General features: G+C 39.9%; 2 protein-coding genes across 6 annotated transcripts in view; both read right to left on the bottom strand.

Annotated features, from left to right (window-relative positions):
* Positions 1-5,496, bottom strand: part of HP1BP3 (heterochromatin protein 1, binding protein 3) — a 38,163-nt gene extending 32,667 nt beyond the window's left edge. The window contains exon 1 of one of the 2 annotated variants that reach the window (XM_006883570.1): positions 5,392-5,496. The gene's annotated coding sequence lies outside the window, so the exon portion shown is untranslated. Of the gene's footprint in view, positions 1-4,850; positions 4,869-5,391 lie in introns of those variants that run through there. The other variant, XM_006883569.1, reaches the window with a different exon arrangement.
* Positions 5,497-17,302: 11,806 nt separating this feature from the next.
* EIF4G3 (eukaryotic translation initiation factor 4 gamma, 3) overlaps positions 17,303-26,133 on the bottom strand; it is a 427,927-nt gene continuing 419,096 nt past the window's right edge. Inside the window, exons 29-31 of one of the 4 annotated variants that reach the window (XM_006883564.1) lie at positions 23,741-23,822; positions 20,827-20,973; positions 17,303-18,363 (exon numbers count right to left, since the gene is read on the bottom strand). In XM_006883564.1, coding sequence (XP_006883626.1) covers positions 18,182-18,363; positions 20,827-20,973; positions 23,741-23,822 — 411 coding nt within the window. In that variant the 3' untranslated portion in view covers positions 17,303-18,181. The remainder of the gene's footprint in view (positions 18,364-20,826; positions 20,974-23,740; positions 23,823-26,133) is intronic. The other 3 variants (XM_006883567.1, XM_006883565.1, XM_006883566.1) reach the window with 3 other exon arrangements.

Genomic DNA, 26,133 nt, shown 5'->3' with positions numbered 1-26,133 from the left:
CATCATAGTAATAAGAGTAACACCAGAATTGGGAATTGTCCATACGCTGCCAGGAAAGACAATCAAAAGAATTTAAGATACAATAATGCACTAAAACATCTCAATAGTGAATACTTAATAATTACTTAAAATGCTTACATAATAAACGAAAAAGAACTATAAATTACGGAAATAATTCTAGTGGGAAAATCTGTAGGCAAGTCACACTGTTAACCCAAAGACTATACCTCACTGGCAGTGTGAACCCACCAGTGGCCGCTTGGGAAAAAGATGGATAATCAATCTCCTTCCTTGGAAAACCCTCTGGAGTGTCAGCTATGAGTTGGTTCTGATTGAGCTGCAACTGGGTAGTGTAGGGAGCAGTAGAGGAGAGGAGGACTCAACGAGGGTAGTATAGAGTGAGCATCTTTCAAAAGAGGAACATGTAGAGTTTAAAGGTATTATTTATTTAGGTTTGTGAAACAAAAATGCTTACCTTAGGATAATTTCAGTACATAAATCTGCTCATTCATGCAATAGCCAATCAGGCACCACCAAGGTGATCCTGATTCATGGTGACCTTACATGTGTCAGATTAGAACTGTGCTCCACAGGGTTTTCAATGGCTGATTTTTGACAGGAGGGATGTGTGGACTGCCAAGTCTTTTTCTCAACCTTTCAGTTAGCTGCTGAACCCATTAACTAACTGTACCACTAAGTATTCCTCACCCAGCAGCACTCTCATAGTAAGTTACTTTCCTTGATAATTAAACCAAAGAAATTATAGTATTTCATAGGCAAACAATACACAGAAGTTAAATATGATAACGTTATTCTAACTAAGTAAGATGATATTGCTTAATGGATGCATGATTTTTAACCAGGATAAAATTGTCTAGGTTGAGAGTGCTGCTGTGAAGTCAAACAAAACAACCAACCAAACCCAAACAAAAACTCCACTATTCACAGATACATTTTTTAAAAAGTATCTCCCCTTGTAAATAAAAATTGGACAATGACTAGGGAGGACAGAAGGAGAGTGGATGCTTTTGAGCTGTGGTGCTGGAGAAGAATACTGAATGTACCATGGACTGCCAGGAAAACAAACAGATTCATCTTGGAGAGGATTAAACCAAGCTACTCCTTGGAGGCAAGGATTCTGGGGCTTCGTCTGACATACTTTGGACATGTTGCCAGGAGGGACGGGTCCTTGGAGAGGGACATCATGCTTGGGAGGGTGGAGGGACAGCGCAGGAGGGGAAGACCCTCTATGAGATGGATGGATTCGGTGACTGGGGTAATCGGGATGGGTGTGTCAGAGGCGGTGCGGTTGGCGTGGGATAGAGCAGGGTTTAGGGCTGTTGTGCATAGGGTCGCTATGAGTTGCAAACGACTCGACGGCACATAACAACAACAACAAATAAAAATTATCAGAAAAAAAATCAAAGCCTTTCTAGCAAACTCAGTATACACAAATTATTAAAATGTAAAACAAATACAATTCATTTACATGGTATTCCTCGGATTTAAAAAAAAAAACAAAAACGGTGACCACTATACCCCTAAATCTGTTGGAGCCACACTAGTTCCAACTCATTACAAACCTTCAGGACAGAGGGAATCACGGCATAGGGTTTCCAAGGCTGTAATCTTTTAGAGCAGCAGACTGTTACATCTTTTCTCCTTTGGAGGGATTAGTGAATTCAAACTGCCTACTTTTTGGTTAGAAGCCAAGCCCTTAACCTACGGGTAGGGGTGAGGGGCACCAGAAACAATTTTCAAAGTGAAAAGTCTGCCCAATACTTCTGGTTAAAATCTTCCAATTACCACTTTTCCAGGTACTGGAGTTAAAACATTCAGGGCTCTTCATCACTGTACTCTTCGGACTCCAACATACAGACCACTTTTTGGTTTACGAGATTTGTTCTGCTCATTCCTGCCTCAAATTTTGGACTTGTTGGTCTTTTAAATTGCACCACTCTTATCCCAGACCCTACAATAACATTCCTATCCAATGTTAAAAGGCTTTCCACCTCTCAATCATTTAAATATACATTTATTTCTTATTGTGTGTCTCTTGCATACAGGGGTTAGAGCTTAAATTCACCATTGTTATCTCCAGTATCTAGAACAGTGCCCAAAACATAAATAAGTGCAGAAAAACTATGGAAAATAAGTTGAATGAATAATACTTGACATCACCACATTCAACATATGTGAAGACCATTTTTTGTGTGTGTGTATGAAGACCATTTAAAAAAAAATAATCCAAGGTTAGTTGGAATAAATACTAATAATGATCTGCATTACTTCTAAATTTCTTTCATAAAGGTCACAGAACTTCATATTCAGTTTGTAGTCTTTTCTTTATGGTAGATTAGTTAATAGGTAGGAGACCCTTAGTGGTGCAAATGTTAAGCACTCGACAAACAGCCAGATGGATGGCTATCTAAACCCACCCAAAGACCCAGAGAAGGGTCTGGTGACCTGCTACTAAAAAGGCCACAACCTTAAATACCCTACCTAAGAACTTCTATGTGCACACAGAGTTGCCTTGAGTCGGAATCAACTCATGGTCAACCACAATTAATAGATTATTTTAAAAGTTCACTATTCCTTATGCAGTTACTAAAACTATAGAATAGTTGCTTCACACTGTCTTTAAATCAACATCTATCTAACAACTAAACTTTCACTGCTGCACTTCTGAATGACCAACTTTCAGGTTGCTACTCTTTCTCCACAGATATTTTTGTGGCTACTTCACTGATGCATCCTTGATAACTTGAATGTACTTGAGAAAACAGAGCACAGGTTCTCAACAAGTATTTGGTACATAAAAAAGAATGGATAAAATGTAATAAATTAGATTTTAAGCCTGTGCCAAAAACAATGATTCTGAGTTTAAGTGAGTTTATATCCTCATGCAGTCATCAGTCTTTTTAGAAAAGTTAATCTCAGATTAATACTACAAGGATTTGCTTTTACCAAGGAAGAATAAATGCTTCAAATGTTTTAACTGATTAAAAAAATTAACACAGGCAATAAAAAAAGGCCACTGTAGTAAAAGCAAAATATCAGTTCTTATGTTTTCTGTGTACTAAGTGGAACAAAGGAGACCTCTGGTGGCCTAGTGATTCGAATCCACCAGGTAGGTGCTCCTCCAAAGAATGATGCCAAGCTCTTCCAGTGATCTGTTGTTGAGTGGGAACCAACCTATGGCTGATGCTCCAGCAGGCTTTAATCATACAGAAGATTGCCTATCCTTGTGCGAAGCAGCTGGAGGATTCAAACTGCGTGCACTGTGGATTGCAGCACAGCTTCTTGCCACTACTGCCTCTGAAAACCTGCTGGAGTTGTTAGTTTCGAGTCAGTTCTGATTAAATGGTACACAACAAATGGAAGAGAAAAATTATGTGTATGCTATTGACACTGTCAGTGATACACATTTTTTGGCAAGTACTTCATTATAAATGTAAGCAATATAATACAGTGACTATTTCCAAGTTTGCAATCTAACATCTTTCATTATACTCGGACTTAATGGGCCACATCAGAAAAAACATACCTACTATTTAACTGCTGGGAACTTTTTGTTTCTTTTTTACATTTTAATAAATGAGTATGTATTTCGCTACTGCCTCTCTTAGTCCCTTATGTTCTGGACACTACATGGTCCCTGCTGTCAATAGAATCACATTCTAATTTAAAGGCAGTCTGTGTAAGAAGAGTTTAGGATACGTTCTCTACCACACATCTAATCACAATCTTTCAAGGAAACTTAAAAACAAAACTAAACTGAAAGCCTGAAGAACTGTGCTTCTATTTTAAAATAAAATACACTAAACGCTGGAAAACAGTAAAACAAAAAATGTGCTTAACAAAAGTTTTACACCTATGCTAAATGAAACAAAATGAAAGCATCTTTCCAAACACCTTACGTCTCGTTCCACTCCGAGACAAAGCTTGCTCCTAGAGGCCAAGCTGAATTTCCAAATGTGCTTCGAATAGGATTCTTAGATCATAAGGAAGCGACAGACATACTCCTGAGTGTTCAAGGGAGATTGTTTGAGCGTTGTTGTGTGTCAGTCCCGTTGATTCCGACTCCAGTGGACTAGACACAAAAGAATCGCCCGATCGATCATCGATCGGGTTTCCTAAACTCATCTGAGAGCAGACTGCTACTTTCTCCCACGTATCTCTAGGTAGGTTCGAACCATCAACCATTCTGCCAGCAGGCAAGGCCCTTACCCATTGAAAACCAGGATTCAAGAAAAGAGCAAACTATCCTCAGTCCCAGACAGTGGTCAGTCTGATACAGAACCCTAAACATCTAAGGCTCACACTTCACCACCCTCTCTCGTTACAAACGTCTCTATTCACAAACGTAACTTTATCTCCCACATATGCAGAACACGCTGTTCTAATTAAAGCACCTCGTCTAAGGTGCGGGGAGCAGCAAGTTCTAGGTCTGTCACACGGGAAATGAAAGCGCAAGGCCGTCCGTAGCGGCGGCGGCGGCAGCTTTTTCGGGCGCGCGAATAGCTCGGAAACATTCGAGAGGTGCGAAGAAGAGCAGAGACAAAGAGGCGGGAAACGCAGCGCTATACGGGGCCAAATGTGGTGCGTGAGCAGAAGGCTGGGGAGAGGGAGAGCGAGCGGAGCCAAGAGGAAGGCAGAGAAGGCGAAGGAGGTCAAGACTCCACGACGCGGACACCGGAGGGGGATGCGGACACCGGCGGGGATGACAGCTCAGCGCTCGGGCTTAGGGAGGGTCGCGAGGCCGGGGCCGACCGGGGGACCGGAGAAGCGCCCGCCTGTGCAACGTCAGAAGCTGCGGGCGGCGAGAAACAAGCGCTCCGCAAACTCACCACTGGGAGCTCCGTAATGGCGGCGGCGGGGGCGGAGAACCCGGGGGGCGGGTCCGCCACAGCCAGTCACCGCCGCCGGCATCTTTCGAACCGGCTCGGAGAAGCTCTGCGAGGGCTGAGGGGGAGGGCAAGGGGTGCCGGGACCGCGCCGGGGCCCGGGCGCATGCGCAAGCCCTCAGCCAATCGCGGCGGGACGGCGCTAGCGCAGGCGCGCTGGGACGCGGGGTCTTGAGGCGAAAGCAGGCTCTCCCCTCCACCCTCGATTCCAAACAAAACAAGGGCGGGAGCGCGCGCGCGCTAGAGGACCCCGGAGGAGGTGTCAACGCAAGAGGCCGGGGGGTTAGAGCGCAGGGGGGAGGGGAAGAGAGGCGGAGCGGCCAAGGCAGGCGGACAAAAGGCACCACCTCTAGGGCCCCGGGCGCCCCGCCCCCTCCTCTCCGGGAGCGGCGTCGGCGCCTCCGGCGGGCGGCCCCCGCCACTCACCTTCGGGGCCCCGTGAGCTCGCGCTCAGTCCTCGCCCGATTGTTCAGTCCCGTGTTACCTCTATGCTCCCCCCTTCCTGGAGTCTGTGTCCCACACGGCCTCTCAGCGCCAAACCCGATGCCGCTCGTCGCCTCCGCGCTGCTGTCCTCCAGGCCCAGCCGCCGAGCTCTGCCGCCCCGCCCCCCTGCCCGCGGCCCCGCGCGCGCGCTCTCGCCCCCGCCCCGCCCCGTGCGCGCGCCCGTGGCCGCGCCCCCAGTCTGCGGGACGGGAGAAGTAGACGTGCTTTCCCCGCCGGGCGCGCAGAATCGCGAGAGGGCGCTCGTGTGCGATGCCCGGGCAGGTGGACAGCGCCTCCTCGCAATACGCGGTGCCTTTTCGGTTTCAGCTGAGGAACCCTCACTTCACTTCTTACCCTCTGCTTCTTCTGCTCTTTAGTTCAGTCCTTCATCTCAATCGAGTTACCAGTTTAAGAGCTGGTATTTCCCACTCCTCATTTCAGCCATAGCACGAGAGCAGTCTACCCTTCTTCGAAGACTGCCACAGAATTGGAAAACCAGATATCGGAAATTTCAAAACCTACATGCATTCCCATTAAGTCCCCAGATAGATAGTACAGGGCAAGGCGGTGATTTTGGCTAAGAGCTGAAATAACTGCTTGTCTAGTCTGTGAAAGCATCTAGCCCTGGCTCCCTATTCCACACATGTAGGGAGATCCGTTCCTGAAAAGGAAATTTGATTAACACAAAAAAGAATTTCCAATTGTCATTTTACTTTGATATCGGCCTCAGTGTCAGATTACACAATTAGCAAGGGAAACAAGGGCTTACTTGTGATTATTTACTAAACTGTAGTGAACAAATGTCTATTTTGTCACCATATAGAAGGGTCTGCTTCTAGATAAGGCTGGAATGTCCCAATCCCATAAAAATTCCATGTTATGGCACTTTGTTTCAGAATCAAAGCTTTCCTTCATATTTACTGTCCCTGAAGGAAAAATACTTAGTAAACGAGGTAAAAATAGATTTACTAATTTAATAATGCGTAGTAAACAACTTTGCATTCTTTCCATTTAAAACACTCTTCTAGGCGTGGCTGACATCTGTTTTTTCCACCCTCATACTACAGACCTAAAGCCTCTTCAAATTTACAATCCTTGACAGGGGTGAAGGTGGTGTTGTGGTTAAGGCACTTGGTTGCTGCCAACTACCCAAATGGTTTAAGAGAGAAAGAGGAAAGTCAGCTTCCATGCAGACTTAAAGTCTTGGAAACCATATAGAGCAGTTCTACACCGTCCTAGCCGGTCGGTTACGAGTTGAAATTGGGTGGATGGCAGTGGGTGGTGTGGGGGTGATGGGGATGAAGCACCCAGTGAGCACGGTGAGGCATGGGCTCACTCGGGCACATTTCCTATCTGTAGTCAAGTTTTCCATGTTTTCCAGTGTGCCAAAGAGCATTAAAGACCTGATAGTACCAAATCCCTGGCACTCTGGTCTCGGATTCAATTTGTTCATGGGGAATTTTTGGGTACTTCAAGTCATTTCTTCATTCTGTATACTTTGTCAACATTTCTGGCTTTTGCTTTCCTTCTTCTTATTTATAGGTTAAAACTAAGTTTTGTTAAAACCTAAAGATCCTGTCCAATTTTCTTACTGTAAAGTTTTTAAATCCATTTCATGTAAGACTGATCCAGAAAAGAGCAAAGTGAGGTTTTTGCCTTAAAAATATTTTATTCTGATTGTTCACAAATTCACTAAAAGGAGAAAGGCCTGAAACAAAAACACTGTGTAGTATGAGTGTGCAATGAAAGCACTTGTAGTGACTGAGTTGAAAATCTGCTTGAAGACTCAAACTATAGTGGGCAGAAAAAAAAAATAAGGGGGGGTATAGTGGATAGAGCGAGCTGTGCTTTCAACTCAAAGTTGGGCAGTTCGAATCAACTCGATGACAATGAGTTTGAAGGGTTTTTGGAAAATTTTTGAGATATTTGGGGGGCACATTTATTGGTTCAAGTGAGCTCTGGTGGCATAGTTTTAAAGGTCACACCTGTCTGGCAGCTGGAATTTGGCAGCTCCCCTGTAGGAGTTACAGTATCTATTGGAGGGGCAACTATGAGTAGGTTCAGATTGATGGCAATGACTTTGAGTTTTTCTAGATTGGTTCTGATATTTTTCTGATAAATGGCTGGTTTTTTATATGTAGTGGCATCTGAATGACTCCATGAGTATGTGGTCTTACATTTATCTCACTTGACTTTGAGCTATGCTAGTAAAAGCATCATTCAATTTGTGTGTGCGAGCTATGTAATTACTAAGGTAATTAAATTAAGACCTTTTGCACTGGTGAGAACCTGCCTTAGCAAGTTCAGAAGTAGAGTTACTAGTATTTGGAGAAAGCTACTTTTCTTAGAAAATTCAGGAACCAGGAGGACCCTCTTACTCAATGTATCCTCAAATACTGCTATAAAAAACCTGAAGTTCCACTATTCAGAAATTCATTGCTTTACATGCTTTGTTGTTGTTAGATGCCACTGAGTACAATTCATAGGGACCCTATGAACAACAGATCTGAATCCTGTCCTATAATGTGCTATCCTCACAATTTCTTGACACACTCCAGCCCATTGGCAGCAGTCACTGTGTCAATCCATCTGCTTAAGGGTCTTCCTCTCTTTCTCAGGCCCTCTCCGAGGAACATTCTCTCCTCTTCTATGCATTACTCTCTTTTACAGTATTCAAATGAAACACTGGTGGTTCAGTGGTAGATTTCTTGCCATCGGGCTGAAAACTTGGGTTTGATTCCTGGCGAGTGTACCTGATAGAGTGTCAGTGTCAGCTTTTTCATTGTATAATGATGAACAGGTTTCTGCCCAGCTTCCAGAGTAATACCCACTAGGAAAACAATGCTAATTGATAGTTAACTCTTAGGGGCTGAAAGTGCTCTAGCTTTGTATAAAAAAAGCACAGTATGAGCCTTTGAAATGCTTGGCATTAGGATGGAAAAAGATGAAGCACGGTAACCTTCTAAAAATGTTCAAAACCAGAGCTAGGACTTGGCAGTCACTGGGCTAAGTATGGAAGGACACCGTGCCAACTAGCATTAACAGGGAGATAGTAGAAGACTATTGATTGGCGGGTGGGAGAAAAGGTTTCTGATCCTAGCTGGGCTGGCTTTTATTGTCTCATGAATTATGACTAAGTTGCCAAGTGTCCAGAAGTAACCAACAACCTAAGGCAAGGCTTGAGTTCCTTAAGGAATATATAGTTTTAGAAGTATCAGGGAGGTGGTAACCTCTGGACTCTAGCCAGAAAGTCTAGCCATGACCTCCATTTAGCTACAACTTGGAATAGAGTGGCAAGAATTAACAACTTATGCTATCAGGTAAAAAATGGAGACTGATTAAAATATAGTATCAACTCTCCTCTCACCCTTAATGATATTATCCTTTATTATCTGTTGTGTTACACAATACTGGCTGGCTGTCATTTTAATCTCGTTCGGTGTAGTAGTCTTACAACTTTAAAAGCTTGTTCTAGATTCTGACTCTGAATCACATTTGGCCTGAACAGCTTTGGATAAAGGAATTGTGGATTATTGTGCGTGTGTGTACAAGTATGTTTCTCAGTAATATTCACCCTATCCCAGTTGTCATCTAGTACTTCTGACTCATAATGGCCCTGTAAGACATGGTAGAACTGCCTGCCAGGAGTGCTAAGGTGGTAGATCTTTATAGAAACTATCACGTCTTTAGTGTGTGAAGAAACTGTGGACCTCTTCTTGGTCAGGAGTCATGCACTTTAGCCACTGGGCCATTAGGGCTCCTCATTTAACCTGAGTACTGAAGTGCAACGATGTCAGCCTGGAGACTAAAGTACGCCTGATCCAGGCTATAGTCTTTGCAATTATGTGCTATGCATCGGAGAGCTGGACAGTGACTAGGGATGACAGAAAGAGAATTGATGCCTTTGAGCTGTAGTGCTGGAGAAGAGTGTTGAATATACCATGGACTGCTAGGAGAACAAACAGGTTTGTCCTAGAGAGGGTGAAGCCAGAATGTTCCCTGGAGTCAAGGATTCTGAAGCTTTGTCTGACATACTTTGGGCATGTTCCAAGGAGGGACTGGTCCTTGGAGAGGGACATCATGTTTGGGAGAGTGGAGGGACGGTGCAGGAGAGGAAGACCCTCGATGATATGGATTGATTCTGTGAGGAGCGGTGGGAATGAATGTGAGACAGCGAGGTTGGCACAGGATAGAATGGGGTTTAGGGCTCTTGTCCATAGGGTCGCTATGAGTCGCAAATGACTCGATGGCACATAACAACAACAACAACAATACTTGCATTTGCTATTGCTTTGGTTTTGTTTGTTCTTATAAACTGGTTGCAAGTTTAGGGAGCTTTTGTGGTGTATTCCATGAAGAGTCACTCTGGTAACCCAGAAGCAGCCTCTTGGGAGAAAATTGGGCATTCCCTTTCTGTGTGATCTGCAGCTTTGGAAATCTGTGGGAGGTTCAGTTATGAGTTGGTTCCTCTTGGATGGCAGTAAGAGAGAGATTTCAAACTGTTACTTTTGCTACCTATAATTTCACAGTATCTGTCCTTCAAATTTGCAACCCTTTAGTGTTCCATGAGAATCAACTTCTAATCATAAATGTTACTTGAAGAATCTGAAAAAAATTAGTGCCAAGAATTTACTAGTTTTGAGGGCAAGGTTAAACAGCACATCTGACAAACTGGGTAGAGTTACAGCTCAGCTCTCAAGGGAACAAAAACATTTGGGAATTTTATTACAAGTATTCCCTTCACCTCAATTCCAGTGAGAACCACGGTGACTAAGGTTCTTAGTCTTAATATCACCAAGGAACAAGCCCATTTTCCAGTAAGGTTTCTGGGGATGATAAGTGTTGCAACACTGTATTTTAGACAGACTGAAGAGACACCATTTACCGAGTTTATTACTGTTCAAGAGAGAAACAGATAATAGCTATCTTGCTTTAATTTGGGGGTTTCCTTACCAAATAAAAATATTTCTCATGAAGAAATCTCTAACCAAAATTTACTCAGACAGCAGTTTTTCTTTCACTCAAAGTTATAAACCTTTTCTTGTCTTAAGTCAGGCTTACTAAACTTCAATTTCAAAACACTGTGGCTGTGCGGAGGGCCAGAGAGTTGACTTAATCTTAGTAAAAGGGTTGGGCAGAGTTTAAGCAATCATGTTGTCGTTTAGGGCCACTGAGTCACCTGTGTTTCATAGGGAGCCTATGCACAATAGCTCCAAACCCTGTGCTATCCTGAGCCAATCTCACTGTCTCTGACATTCCTGCCACAAGTAATCATGTTAAGATTAGTCAATTGTTGCTCTATATTTCTCCCTCTCCTTCTGTTTATAGGGAGCTTTGGTGGCTTAGTGGCAAAGAATTTTGCTGCCAATTCATAGGAACAAAGTTTGAATCTATGGCCTGCTCCTTGGGAGAACGATGGGCAATCTCCTACTAGTGTGATTTACTCTGAAAACTAACAGGAGGGTTGGCTATGAGTTAGTTCTGACTGGATAGTACACAGTAACAGTACCTCATTTCTTTGAGCTATTTATTTTTTTCTAGAATCAAAATGTTCTCTTTTTAGGCATACAGAATAAGTGCTCTAAAGAAATCTTAATTAAAAAATTTAATTGAGTTTTGATTATTTTTAACACTAAAAAAGCAAAATATAGAAATCTGATTATGTAATAAGAAATACATTTACCAATAGTATTTTTACTCTCTCCCATTCATCTTTCTTGACTTACTTGCTAATCTTTGCAGGAAGATGCTAATGTTGTAAGCAGCACTGTGATGCTGACCAAACATGAGGGAGGGAGAGTCAGAAGACCACTGACAGGCATTCTGGTTTGTCTAAGGAGAATCTGGGGGACAGTGGGAGGTGGAGTTTTTAGTTTTCAAACCAGGTTAGTCTCTGTACACTGAGTTGGTCACTCTAAGATGTCATTCTTTTGTAGCTAAAGGTAAGTTTGAGAAAGATTAATGGGGAATTTTTTTCTTCTCTTCTTAATATGACCCAGGAATTTAAAGAAAATGAATCAAAATCTTATTATGATGCTCTGGAGTGCAGTGATAAACACTCATGTACTAACTGAAAGATCAGCAGGGAAGTTCCAACCCACCATTTACTCCTAGGGAGAAATGTGTGGCAAACGTGGTTTCCATAAAGATGGAAAACCTCACTGCAACTCTGCTGGAGAGAACCACCAACTGCCCCGTAGCTGAGGCTGGAATTTGTAAGTTACGGTCACATTTTCCTCTTGTAGGGTGGCTGATGGGTTCAAACTGCTGACTGTCCAGTTATCAGCTGAGCACTTCACCACTGTGCCACCAGGCCTCCTCCCATAAAGATTCATTCCTGAAAACGTTAAGGGGCAATTCTCTTTTGTTCTATAGGTTACTAATCTACCTGTCAGAAATGAAGTCACCTGAGTTGAAGCCGACTTGAGGACAGTTAACAGCTATCAACAACCACCTCCTTACAGGTAAGATTAGAGTGACAACCAAATTAGATGCCATCTGAAATTTAATGGCAAATAACATCTTACAAAGTGTCTTAATAGTATCCTATTGATACTGTAGTATGAAAAAGGCATTTGTTTCTCTACTACAGATAAGAAAACAAAGTCTGTAGAGCAGTATTTGTTACTATTTAGCTTCTGGTGAAGGACCTGATAAACTGTGGCAGGGATGTGAGGTACCTTGGGTGGTGACTCAGTTAGATGTGTATATAAATTTCAGTGAGCATAAGAATCACCTGAAAAGTTTGTTAAAGCTGTTTGTTTCATCCTTACAAATTTTTATTTAGCTGATTTGGGCCCATAAGTTTGTATTTCTAACAAGTTCACAGATGAAGCAAATAATGCAGGCTCAATCCACACTTTGATTAAACCCTTTCTTAGGTATAACTGCTTCATTAGCCTGTAGTTACAATTCAATAACTGTGTGGCTGAATTTGGGAATTTTAAACAAAGGCATGGCTATTCCTCTTGCTGCCTGAGAACTCATTTCTAGAGAAAAACGACTTAAGAATTGTCAGTGTAAAGACAAAATAGATGCTATGTGCATGACAACTCATTGGGGTGTCTGAAGTATATAGTAACAAGTAAAAGCAACACTATCTAAAATTGAGTGTTCCTTGTAAATATGGTTGATTCATCTGCCAAGACCTCACCTTAAAATGGTTTCTAAATACCACATTCCAATAAAAGAAACCAGGGCTTTTGGAGAAATGGCTGATTCTAGTGCTGAAGTGGGGTTAATATCAGAAAGTAAGGATGTTCTAAAATATAAAGATACATCAAAGTGATACAAGTGTGAAGGTGAAAGAGTTCCCAGGAGTCAGGGCAATTTGAACAACAAAATAATGTAGTATTGAATCATAACCCAAAGTATGAAATAAATGCATATGAATCCATACTGATCTAGTATATCCATCCACCTGACTGTTGAGTCAGAATCAATGCTTAAATGGACTCTCCTGTGGATTTTCAGTCTGTAAATCACATGTGAGGAGACTGTTCATCTCTCTCCCACAGAGCAGTTGGTGAATCTGAACCACCTGTCTTTGGGTGGGCAGCATTAACTCCTGGCTGGTAAGTCCCCAGAGCTCCCTAGGGACAAGAGACAAATCCTGTGGAATTCCATATACTAACTTAGGTACTGCCCCCTTGCAGAAGGAAGTGCTGAGTCTTCTCCCATACCCACCTCCCTCCAGGATGGGATGGACTGACTCTATGGTGCTTCTTAAGAACAGGCTACAGTCAGGAGGGATACATAACACAATGTGCATGAATGATTGCTTAGGAAAAAAGCAAATCAAAACAAAATGCTTTGCAAACTTTCACACAAATCACAATTTTAAAAAAAGGTAACTTTGGAGTAGAGAAATACAGCAATACTACATTAACCATGTGATTGAGGTTAACGTTACCAGTGATCAAATGTAGATGTTACATACCTACTGATACTGTGTGATGTGTGAGACAGTTTACCTTTGAGGCATATTTCCCCCACCCCCACCCCAAGCCCCAGTCTAATCAAGAGGAAAACATCAGATGAACTCAAAGTGAGGGGTATTTTACAAAATACCTGGACAGTATTCCTCAAATCTTTCAGGGTCATGAAAAACAGGGAAAGACTGAAAGACTGTCAAATAATATTCAGGAGATATGATGACTAAATATAATATGGGATCCTGGGTTGTATCCTGAAACAGAAAAAGGACATTAGTGAAACTCAAGAAAGATATGGAGTTAATAGTAAAGAATTAATATTGTTTTCAAGAGAGCTCTGGTGGTGTAGTTTGGAGGGAGTTGCATGAATAACACAAAAGCTGTGCCTCTTTGGTGGTCCAAATCCATCAGTTGCTCTGTAGGAAAAGGATGGATAGCGTATTCCTGTGCAATTTATAGCCTTGGAAACCCAACGGAGGGTCTGCTATGAGCTGATTCCAACTTGACAGCAATTACTTGACTGCATTTTAAAAGATATTTTTTTAGATGTGACAAATATACCTTGGTAATTTAAAATGATACTATTAGGGGAAACCAAACCCCAAAATCCAAATCCACTGCCATCCTGGTGAGCATCCATGCATTTCCGAAGCTGTAAATCTTAAGGAGAGCAAACTATGCAATTGCTTTTTGCAAAGGGCAGCTGGTGATCTGAACCGATGACCTTTTAGTTAGCATGAACATGTAAACCTCTATGCCACAAGTGCTGTATGGGAGTTCTCTGTTCTATTTTTGTAACCTTCCTTAAGTCTATAATTATTTTTTTAAAAAACACATATGTAAAATTGGCACATGATTCTCTGTAATTTATGTCTTTAACATGAGTCATTCAATGACTTGATAGTACAGAAAAGTTAGTTTTTTTGTAGTCTTAAAACATCTTTTCTACCAGTTGATTATTCTTCCCTTTGAGGGATATATGTAATATTTGAAGCATATATATGAGCATGTAGTCTTTTTCTCAGCCATTGGAGGAAATGGAGCTCTAGAGGTTAAATTTATTGAACTATGTTCCATACTGTTCAAGAAAACTATGGACTATAAAACTAATAAAGCCAAACAGCTATCGGTAGAGGTCTATCTCAAGTATTTTTAAAAATTTGAACATATATATATATATATATATATATATTTTCAATTGTGATTTGAGTATGCCTCAAAACATGTTTCTTGCTTACTTACTTGACTAGTTTTACTCTTATGACAAATAAACAACTTCAAGAAGCTCAACAGCCAGATTCTAAATGTGACTCAACTAAAGGAAGAAATAAAACTTCAGATTTAATGTACTTAACACAGTAAAAATCAATGTACCAAAATTTCAACCCTAATTTTAAAATCAGGAACAAGAAGTCATTTGGATTCTTGGTTTGGGCCTTTAACTCCAAGTCAAGTACCATCTAATTTTTCTAGGGTACATGATAATAGCTCCCACTTAACGTAAGAGTTACAATCCCAAGCAAAATTAAGAGAGAAACAAAAACTGAGAGGTCAAAATTACTAGATCCTAGTTCCTCGGATGTCCCAGGGCATATATATCAAATCTACAGAGTGATAAAAGAATAGTCTTGTGATTTGTATAAAACTAGCTGATGGTTATAAACATATTATCAAACTATGTCAAAAGAAGTTATACTTAAGGAATAAAAACAAAGCAAACACTATGGACTTTACCCATGCTGTCTCTGATGTTTAGGTAAATACCTGTGCATCATGTTTCTTTGCTAGAAAGAGGAGAATTTTTATTTAATTTACTGAAAAAAAAATATATAGGTTCAAATATGGGCAAGAAGCACTTTGAATTAATGAACTAAAATGAGGTTACTATACCTGTTCCTAACGTCTGTTCCAATGGATGGAACAGATTGTGCTATATCTTGAATTAATGTAGTCATGTCAATGCTATTACTAGAAATAAAAACACCTAAACATTGCTTCCCATATGAGGACTGTGAAGAAGTTTGGAATTATGGCAGTTTTTTTCAGTTCAGTTGATAATTCCAACTCATGGAGACCCCATGTGTCAGGTTAGAACTGTGCTCCTTTCATAGGGTTCTTAATGGCTGACTTTCCAGAGCTTGATCCCCAGGTCTTTCTTCTTAGGCACTTCTGGGTGGACTTGAACCTTCAAACAGTTGCACCACCAGAGACTCCTAGTTAATATGCTCAACCTATTGCCACTGGGTGGGAACCAACTTGTAGCTGACTCTCCACTGGGTTTGAAGCTGTAAAATGCAAAGGAAGACACTGTCTACCTTCCTCCAGCCCCACTACCACTCTTCCCCACCCTCCTCCGGCCACCAAGGGAGCTGCTGGTGGATTCTAACCATCAGAGAGACTGGCTTTGGTGGTAGGGGGTGTGACTCCCCACAGATTATGTCACCAAAGCTTCCTCAGGTAGCATCAGTGGTCAGTTATTCCATTTTACTCTTATTTTGCCACTAGGTTTACTGTCTAGTTCTAATAATATTCTATGTATAACAATTATATTCATCACACTTCTTGTTACTGGTCAGATTTCAAACATTATTTCTGCTACTGTACTATGATGTCTATAACTGAAGCTTTTCAAGACTAAATTTTTTCTAAAATGGTTATCTCTCTCTCTTATTCTTTACATTTGTCCATATTTAAAATATTGATGAATAGGGCTATCCTCATCACTTTATCATGAAGATTCCCAAGAGACGTTCACCTCTTCTGCCTTCCCTCAACACCCCAGTCTCTCATCGATGAATATTGTCAATACTTTGTAAAAACCTACAACACATCAGAATCCTCTGCAAATTGGTTCTTCCCACTGAGGATACCTAGGCAGAGCATGTAGCTAGATCTCAAAACAGATTCCCAGGTCCTATATTCTATGGAAGTTGCTGCCATGTGACTGTTACAGGACGTTAAGAACTCAGCACTTTGGGTACAGCTTTCAACCACTGAGGAATGTCCTCTGTGATCTCATACAGCTGGATCATGTGTTTTGCTCAACTATATTCTGGAGAGAAAAAAAAAGTTTGTTGCTATGAAAAAGCTTGTTTTTGTGCCGTCTTTGCAATCTCATGAATGAGATGTTTCTTCAAGAGGAAAGCCAGACGAAATCTGTGGCTATCCAGATACCAAGACTATTATTTAGAGACAGTTTCCTGGCTTTCTTCAGAAAAAACCCACAATTGTAATGGAAAACCTACTGTAGAGACCACAACTTTATAAAAAGTGGAGGAATGTGTAGAAGAAACAGAGGTACACAAATTCACACGTGGCTTTATACTCACCAGAATGACTTAAGGGGAGTTAGGGAACATTATTACATTCAAATATGGCTTTCGTTTGTTTTTAAACCCCACTCCTATTTTTTAATACCGTACAGGAACTGATTAACACTTATTTCTGTTACACCTGAACTCACTAATCAGAATCTAATAAAAACATCTACAAAACCTATTTCATTTTGATTTCTTTCACTCTTTAAAAGTTGTCTTTGGCTTATTTAAGCATTGTAGGCAATTGATAGATTTAAATATCAGTGATAGTGGCTGGTGGGTAGGAAGGGATGTCAGTAGTGTTTCCCCCTCCTTCAAAGTGAATTAGTGTCCAGATTCTTGAAACACACAACGGAACATGTAGTTACTGAAAAATTTGCCCTTAGATTGAATTCACCCTGAATTCATCCTTGTTGCTGTTAGAAAGATTATTTCCTCTATCCTTCAAGAGGGATTGTACCATTGAAGCAAACATAATTGTCTTTCTTAAACCAGAGCAGCCTATCTTTTCCAGCTTCACTATAGACAGACAGACACCCACACATACTTGCACACACACCTTTCTGAGGAGAGATGTGGATTAGACAAGGAATAGACAGGAAGCACCTCCCAGAGACGGGGCATACATACAGCAGCTGTCAAAAGGAGACATCATTTTTCTTTTTTTTAAACTTGCAATGTTTGTCTTTATTTTGTTCTTTATATTTTGAAAGTGAAAAGAAATAGTATTGAGTCCATTTCCTTTTGTTTTTCTTTTTTAAATATTTGTTCTATATATTTACAAGCCTTAAAGTTGCTCTAAAGATTCCAAAAGTATTAAGAGTACTTTTCCTAGGGTAGCACTTTTTTTAAAACAATTCTTGGAGTTCTCTGGTCCACAGCATTTTCACAAATGTTTTCCTTCTGTTCCAAGGTTATGTATGTTTTGATAACTATTGTGATTTTTATTTTCTGAAGCAAGCTGAGAGGCAGGCAGAAAGATTTGATACCACAAAAAAAAGTCATTCTTACCTTGGTCATCCCAAACCTTCTTAAATCTGGACTAACTACTATGCTTTTGAAACAAACGTGAGGTGCTTCTTAAGGGGAGGGAATTTGATTTCTCTGCTTTTCTATTATACAAGTTGTTTACAGAAACTGCAAATTAAAAAAAATTACACTGGCATTTGCAGTCCTTAAAATAAATTAAAAGTTCTCAACTTTTTTTTCTTTTTTCCTTTTTTTTTTTTTTGCTAAACAGATGTATTTATTTAAAGTATGAGTCCTTGTTTAAAAAGAAAAGATTAAAACAGAAAATATTTTCTATAAATAATACATGTATTTTGGTTTTAGTGCTCCCGCCCTCAGGTTTGAAGTTTACTTTTTCCAGTACCTTTTTCCTCCATGATCACCTTTTTTCTCTCTTTCCCCTCCCACTCGTGCACGCGTGGGGGTTTCTGCGAGAATTGGCCTTGCTGCACTGTGATTGGCGAAGACGTGAAATTTTTTTAAAAAAATACTTAAATTGTTTCTTTTGTTTCGTTTTGTGTATTTGAAGTTTTAGTTATCCTCGGATTCCTCTTCGGCTTCCCGCAGCCACGTGAAGAATGCTGTGACAGATTTCAAGGCTACGCCCTTCCCATTCTGCTCAGCGGGGTCCTTACTGCTCTCCCACTTGTAGAAGGCATCCTCAGAGATCACCTCTTCATCATAGAGGCAATCAAAAAACATCCGGAGCAAGTCTGAAATGTGGTAAAAAGAAACCCTCAGTGTTGGAATCACAGTGGTTGTGAATGAAAACATATTTCAAAGTAATGAGTGAATTCACATTCATTCCCCCAGAGAATTCAGTTGACAATTAGCATCAGTGAGAAGTTATCATTATAGCTCGACAGTAAATCTGCACAACCTGTAGAATACAAGCGGTCTAAATTACTCTTTATTTCTATTGTTTTGAATAATTGGAACTATTCTCTGGTATTACTGAGCTATTTGATAATTCTATAGGTTTTAAACACTTAATTTAAAGAATTTTTTTCCCTTTTAAACTTTATACATTTCTTCAGTTTGAAAAGATTTTACTTTCACAAATTTTTTACAGAAAAGGTATATACACTTTCTGCCTCCTAATGTTTTAAAAATGAAAGAGCAAACATTCAATTATTCATATGGAAAACATAGGCATAAAAGATCTTATCTAGATTTTGTCCACTTTAACTATATAGTTGTATAGTTGTTTTAATACCTAAACTCTTTTTATATAATCCTGTTTTACTTTGAGAACTTCGCTTATATTATTTCTTAGAAGTGGTGGTGAGAAAAAAAATGAAGCCCTACTTTATATATTTGCCTCTCTGTGCAAAGGGGCCATGTGTATCTGAGAGAGTGAGACTGGCTCATAGCATCACTAAGAGCCACAGCTGATTCAGTAGCACATAACAACAATGCCTATCTTCTTTATATCTTTCTCCCTCTATTTGGCTGCAACAATAGGTTTAAGCTCAGCAGAGACTGCGAGGATGATGCAGGATAGGGTGGTAATTCTGGTCTCTTGTACTTGGGGCAACTATGAGTTGAAGCTGATTTGATTGCACCTAATAAGAAATTAGGGCTTAATTTTCTTTCTCTCTTTTTAAAAAAAATATTGTAATCCAAATATTCACAATGAAAGCAAAACAGAATATAGATGACACTCTGTGTGTGTATGTCCCTACCTTATTTTTTGGCTCCTAAAGCCAGCTTTCCGATCACTCATAATGAAGGAATGAAGTGGAATACACAAGAATACTAATAGGTTTAAAAAGAATAAAAACTACTTTAGATTTTTCTTTGTTATTATATTAGTTAAGTTACTACTGAAATGACTCATGTTTTAAACCCTCGCTAGACTAAGGGAAAATGAAAGCAGTGACCAGGATTCTACTGGTAGTAAATCTAGAACTAACTTTCTTAGGGATCACTGAAGCTGAAAATTACGGGGTATATTTTGACTAGCTGAACACAGGGTTACTTCCAGCTGCTCTTTAACCATTGCCATTGAAATATTAATGTTCTTTTCCTATACTGGGGAACAAGAAGCATTGGTCTTGAATGGGGGAGCCCTGGTGGTGCTTCAACCTAAAGCATTTGTTAACAAAATGGTTGGTGGTTCAAACTCACCAGCTGCTTCATGTGAAAAAGATGGAGCAATCTGTTTTTATAAAAATTAGAAATCTTATGGAGTAGTTCTACTCTGTCCTTTAGGGTTGTTATAATTAGGAATCAATGGGACAGCAGTGAATTTTTAAATTTTCTTGGATGTTAATTGATTTATGAAGTGGTCTTTAGAGAAAGAAAACAAAGTAAGTTTAAGTTTTGATTCAGATTTAGATGTCTCTTCAGTTATATATCTGTGGAGGGTTGGATTCAATCTTTTTCTCTATTCTCTAGAGAGGTTCAATATCATTAGGGAAAGATGGCTCAACTTTGTAAGAGGTACCACCTAAGAAGGTCTAAGTCTCCAGTGCCAAGTCTCTAAAATAGCAGTATATTATCCACTTTCACAAATGTCAACAGAATTTTCAAATTTTAATTTAATTCATCTAAGGAACCAGCATCATAAAGACTTGGGTGTTCAGGTTACCTTATTTGTCTGATTAACAACCAAGAATTTATCATTATCACTGACTGAAAACTATCTTAAAATTCTTTTGGGAATATAACATGTTTAACGCACTTAATGTTTGCTTTTGGCATTTGAAGGATAGCTTCCTCAAAATGATAAACTAATTTTCACTGTTAAGATCAAAAACAAAGAACGTGTAAGCTTTACCATCTATATACTATAATACCAAAGATGTCCTACACCTACACTGTATATGGTATCCAATTTACCTTATATGGCTACTTAAATTTAGTAAAATTAAAAGTTAACTGTTACATCTTATTCATGGCTACTGTACTAGACATAATTCTATCACTGCATAAAGTATACTAGATAGACAAGACCTAAAATAAGGATTAAATCTCTAATAGAAGGTAATTTTCCTGTAATGATATGCTTGTAAAAGTACTTCTAAAAAATCAGATTCTTTAAAGTTGGTGGTTATCAGAGTGTTTGTACCGAGTGATTCTTCTACTGTCCAGAGTTTAAACTCTCAATCATCTCTTGATTTGAATAAATAGACACCATGGGCTATGTTAACTTTAACACGAAGTAAACTTACTGGCAGGTTGATCAAGTTTTACTATTGATGCTTGTAGTGCATAAAGTGCTTGCAGTTCCTTCTCTGTATCTGAGTCTAGGTACTTGAGTAAGATCGGCACTCTCTGTTTGATAACAGCAGTGTCCACTCGGAAGGTAGAGCACTCAGCTAGAGGGGATAGAAGAACTAGGCATTATATTTAAGGAATTAATATATGGAACCATTTTCAATTTTCTGAGTAGATGAGATATATATGACTGTGCAAGGAAAGAGAAGTAAGAGGCAAAGAGATCCAAGGCAAAGTATCTAAAATACCCAAAAAATTTTAACAGGAAGTTCTCTCTGAAATAAATCATGGCGTGGCAACCCATTCTGAATGCTGGATTCCCTCAAGAGTAGTACATCCTATTTATTTCTCTTTAATAACGGTCAAAGAGTGACAGTGGTTTTATGATATTCCAAACTATAAAAACAACATTAAAAAGGAAATTAATCATCCATGCAAATCTCTCTAGAAGGCTGTAAGAACTGGAACCAGTTCTTTACAACAGGAGGGCAAGGATCAACTCTGGCAGCAGCAAACAATAACCCTAAAGCATACCTGCAGCTCAAGTGTGGGCCATTTGAGAGACAAGGATGATAAGAAGGGGCTGAATAAAAAGTTCTCAGTGCTAGGAAGCACAAGGTTTTATCTTCTTTGTAAGTTATCACTGGGACCAGTTTTGATTTGAAAAACAAATTCTTATACTTTCTTTTTCTTTTTTTTAAATTCTTATACTTTCCAACTTAGATTTCAAAACTGCAAAATCTTATAGAGTCAAAAGTCTTATAGTTTACTGGAACTGGGGATGGTTAGAAATATCTTTAATAGATTTTTCTACTTAGCTTTAACTAATGTGGGCAAAAAAACCCCTAAAAACCCAACAAAAAACCCACCCTATTTGACACACCTTATAATTCAGGAACTAAAGTACATGGCAGAAAGCTATCTCCAAGTGCTGTTGTTAGGTTCCAAGTTGAGTATGCCTCATAGTGACCCTATGAACAACAGATCTGAAACCCATCATATTCCTGTGCTATCCTCATCATCTCTGTAACATTTGTGCCCAATTCTGCAGTCACTGTGTCAATCCATCCACTGGAGGATCTTTTTCTGACCCTCCACCTTCCCAAGCATGATGTCCTTCTCCAAGAAATAGCCTCTCTTAGTAACATGCTCAAAGTATGTGAGATAAAGCTTCACCTTCCTTTCCTTTCAAGAGCATTCTGGTGGACTTTCTCTAAGACATATCTGATTGTTCTTCTGGCAGTCGTGGGATATTTAGTACTTTTTACCAACACTACAACTCAAAGGAATGAATTCTTCTGTCATCCTTATCCACTGTCCAGCTACCAGATGTAGGTGACTGGAAAGACCATAGCCTGGTCTTTAAACGGACATCATTGCTCTTCAGGAAACTAGAGAGGTTCTTAACAGCAAAGTTTTCCAATGCTCTATACATCTCCTGATCCTGACTGCCAGTACCAAGGGTTTTTATTGTGGATCCAAGTAAGATAAAATTGTTGACAATTTTAATCTTTTCTCCATCTATCACACTACTGTCCCTATGGTGAGGACTTTTGTTTTCTTTCTTTTTTTTTTTTTTTAATTTTATTACTTTTGTGTGAGTGTACCGTCAAATCAGATCTGACTGGTACAGGAGGAGATTGTTCCTCCTTCCCCGGCAGAGCATCTGGTGGAGACTTTTGTTTTCTTAATGTTGAGATGTAATACATATTGCTGGCTGAAAACCTGTGACAGCTTTTAAGCTTATGGATTGTTTTCAGTTCAGTAAAAGAAATGTTAAGATTAAGTAGATGGTCTTATTAAATATTATGAGATACTGTTGAAGGTTTGGAATACCTAAGGTTTTTATCAATCCTAATGCTACCTGATATGTCTTGGAGAGGGTGCAGCCAGAGAGCTCTCTGAAGGCAAGAATGATAAGACTTCGCCTCACATACTTTGGGCATGTTTCTAGAAGGAGCTATTCCTTGGAGAAGGACATGATGATAGGAAGGTTGGTGAAGGAGAGGAAGCCCCTCAGCCAGGTGGATTGACATGGTGACTTTGCAATGGGATCCTGTGTGTCAGGAAGTGTGAGGATGGTGCAGGATAGAACAGGGTTCAGATCTTTTATTCGTACGGTCACTATGAGTCGTATTCAACTCGAAGGAACCTAACAACAACAATTACAATGCCATCTAATGGGCTCAAAAAGTAAATTAGTGAGGAGAGCACAGGACCAGGGAGTGTTCTGTTCTGCTCTATGTGAGGTCTCATTGAGTCCAAACTGACTCAGTGGCATCTATCAACAACAAAAATGCTACCTATGTAGGCAATATATAAAACATATTTTATATATGTTATATAAATACATATAATGTCTCATCAAATAAAATCAACATAAAGCAGGTTTAACAGGAGTATCATCTTCTTATATATCTATGTCTACAAATAGACTTTTCTATGAGAATAACCTTTCTTTTAAAACTAACTGATAAAAATAAAAACAAATGTGATACTAGTTTAGGAATATTAAACCTATTTGCTATCATTCATGAATAGAAGAAAAAAGAGAACTAGAATGTGGGAGGGGCAAAGAGAAGAAAAGCCACATGCAATAGAATACACCCAAAGAATGTGCAATAACCTCCTATTGTGTTAAAGAGAACCATTCTACAGCAGCCACTCAGGGCTTCCTGCAAGCAGAGTGGCTATTCTGCTTGAGACAGTCATTCATTGTAGACAGAAGTGGCACCCTCTTGCACAGAAACAGACCTTTGCAGGGTCATTTTTGAAGATTATATAAATCTAGACACCTATAATCAGGGGCTGAGTAGCTGACATACTGGATTTTAGATGTTAAGAGCTGCTTTCAGAACTGTTACTTACCTATAATAGCTGCTTTACAAACAGCTGTCATTAAAGCTCTAAGGAATGTAGGTGAACTCATCTGGCTTTCATCTAGATTAGCCTGAAATCAAAAGTAAATTAAATAATTAGAGGTAACCCTGCACACCAGAAAAATTATCTCCTTCTTAGGGCTGATCTAGCACTAAGGGTTGACAGAGTTACATTAACCTCTTTGTAAGAATTAATCTCCTGATTTCTTGAAAAATATTTGACTATCACCAATTCTGCTTGAAAACATTTTAAGCACCAGTATTTAGTTTTCAGAGAGATTATGTGTACTCTGTGCTTTAAGGAGGAAAACCATTTAAAAAGATAAGTCTTCCTTTTCAATAAAAACTTAAATAAAAATCAACATAAAGATGACTTGTTCAAGTCTATATGGCTGGTCCTTGAACAATGCAAGGGTTGGGACTACTGTCTCCTGTGCAGTTCTAAATCTACAAATGACTTCTTAGTTTTATTAATAATAACTTAATCTTTAACTGGAAGTTTTGCTGATAATATAAATAGTTGATTAACACATATATTTATGTTATATTTAATATATATATGTTTGAAGCAGGAGTAGCATCCACTTCCTAAACAACATGCTTATGGAAACACTATGAACTTTGTTAAATGTTGATAGTTGTAGAGGGGCTTCAGGCCTTTTGTTCATAGGGTGACAATGAGTCATGCTCAACTCGAAGGCAATCAACACAACAACATATATATTGAACCCATATAAAAATTGCATTTTCATTACAAGAGAAAAAGATGTTTCACAAAAAGTACAAGGCTTAGGTAAATTGCTAGTATTGTTGGAGTGATGGCTTTACAAATTTTATTTTTCCACAGCGGTCCTTATTGATGTTGTTATGTGCCACTGAGTCACTTGTGACTCACAGCAACCCTATGTACAACAGCTCTGAACCCTGCTCTATCTTGAGCCAGTCTCATTGTCTCTGACATACCTACCCCCAGTACCCCAGTCACTGAGTCAATACATCTCATTCAGGGTCTACCTCACCTGAGCCATCCTTCTATCTCCAAGCATGATATCCTTTTCCAAGTCCTTGTACTTCCTGGCAACATGCCCAAAGTATGTCAGATAAAGCTTCAAAATCCTTGCCTACAAGGAGCAGCCTGGTTTTACTCTGTACAGGACAGACTTGTTTGTTCTCTAAGCAGTCCATGGTAGATTCAATACTCTTCTCCAGCACCACAGCTCTAAGGCATTGATTCTTCTGCTATCCTTCTTTTGTCACTGTCCAGCCCTCTGAAGCATTGCAAGTAATTGTGAAGATCATGGCCTGCACCAGGTGCACCTTAGTCTCTAGACTGAGAGCATTGCTCTCCAGTACTCTGGAGAAGTCTCTGACAACAGATTTTCCCAATGCAATTTGTCTTTTGATTTCTTGTCTGCTAGTAACAAAAGTGTTGACTGTGGGGCCAAGCAAGCTGAAGCTGTTAACAATCTCAATCTCTTCTCCATCTCTCCTGATGCTGACAATTGGCTCAGTGGTGAGAATCTTTGTTCTTTTGATATTAAATTTCAATCTATATTGAAGGCTGTGGTCCTTGATTTCTGCAGCAAATTCCTCAGGCCCTCCTCAGTTTTGGCAAGCAAGCTTATGTCATCTGCATAATGCAAGTTGGTGACAGACTTCCTCCAAATGCTACATTTCTCTGGGAGCCCTGCCTCCCAGATGATCTGTTCTGCATACAGATTGAAGAGGTATGGAGACAGGATGCATCCTGGAGAGGGTGAAACAAAGCTGCTCCTTGAAGCCAAATATTCTCAAGCTCCCTTTGACATACTTAGGGTATGGTGCAAGAAGGGACCAGTCTTTGGAGAGGGACATTATGCTTGGGAGGGTGAAGGGACATTGCAAAGAAGGAAGACTCTCAATGAGATGGACTGATTCAGTGACTGGGGTAATGGGGGTAGGTGTGTCGGAGACAATGAGGTTGGCCCAAAATAGAGCAGGGTTCAGAGTTGCTGTACCTCGGGTCGCTATGAGTCACAGTCAGCTTGACAACACATAACAACAACAAACAGCAAAGTTAGACTTGACAGGACGAGCCAGGAAAAAGTAAAGATGTGTTGTTGTTATGTGCCATCGAGTCGTTTGTGACTCATAGCGACCCTATGTACAAGAGCCCTAAATGCTGTTCTATCCTGTGCCAACCGAGCCATCTCAGATGCACTCATTCCCACCACTCCAGTCACAGAATCAATCCATCTCATCAAAGGTCTTCCTCTCAGTTGGAAACAACCTAAGTGCCCATCAACAAACGAATGGCTAGAGAAGTTGTGGTATATTCGCACAATGGAATACTATGCTGCATTAAAAAACAAGGAACTCATGCAATATTATTCAAAATGGTTG

Source organism: Elephantulus edwardii, unplaced genomic scaffold (assembly GCF_000299155.1).
Source record: "Elephantulus edwardii isolate Elephantulus edwardi_28Jun2011 unplaced genomic scaffold, EleEdw1.0 scaffold00028, whole genome shotgun sequence".
Lineage (NCBI taxonomy): Eukaryota > Metazoa > Chordata > Mammalia > Macroscelidea > Macroscelididae > Elephantulus > Elephantulus edwardii.
This window is presented reverse-complemented; position numbering and strand designations above follow the sequence as displayed.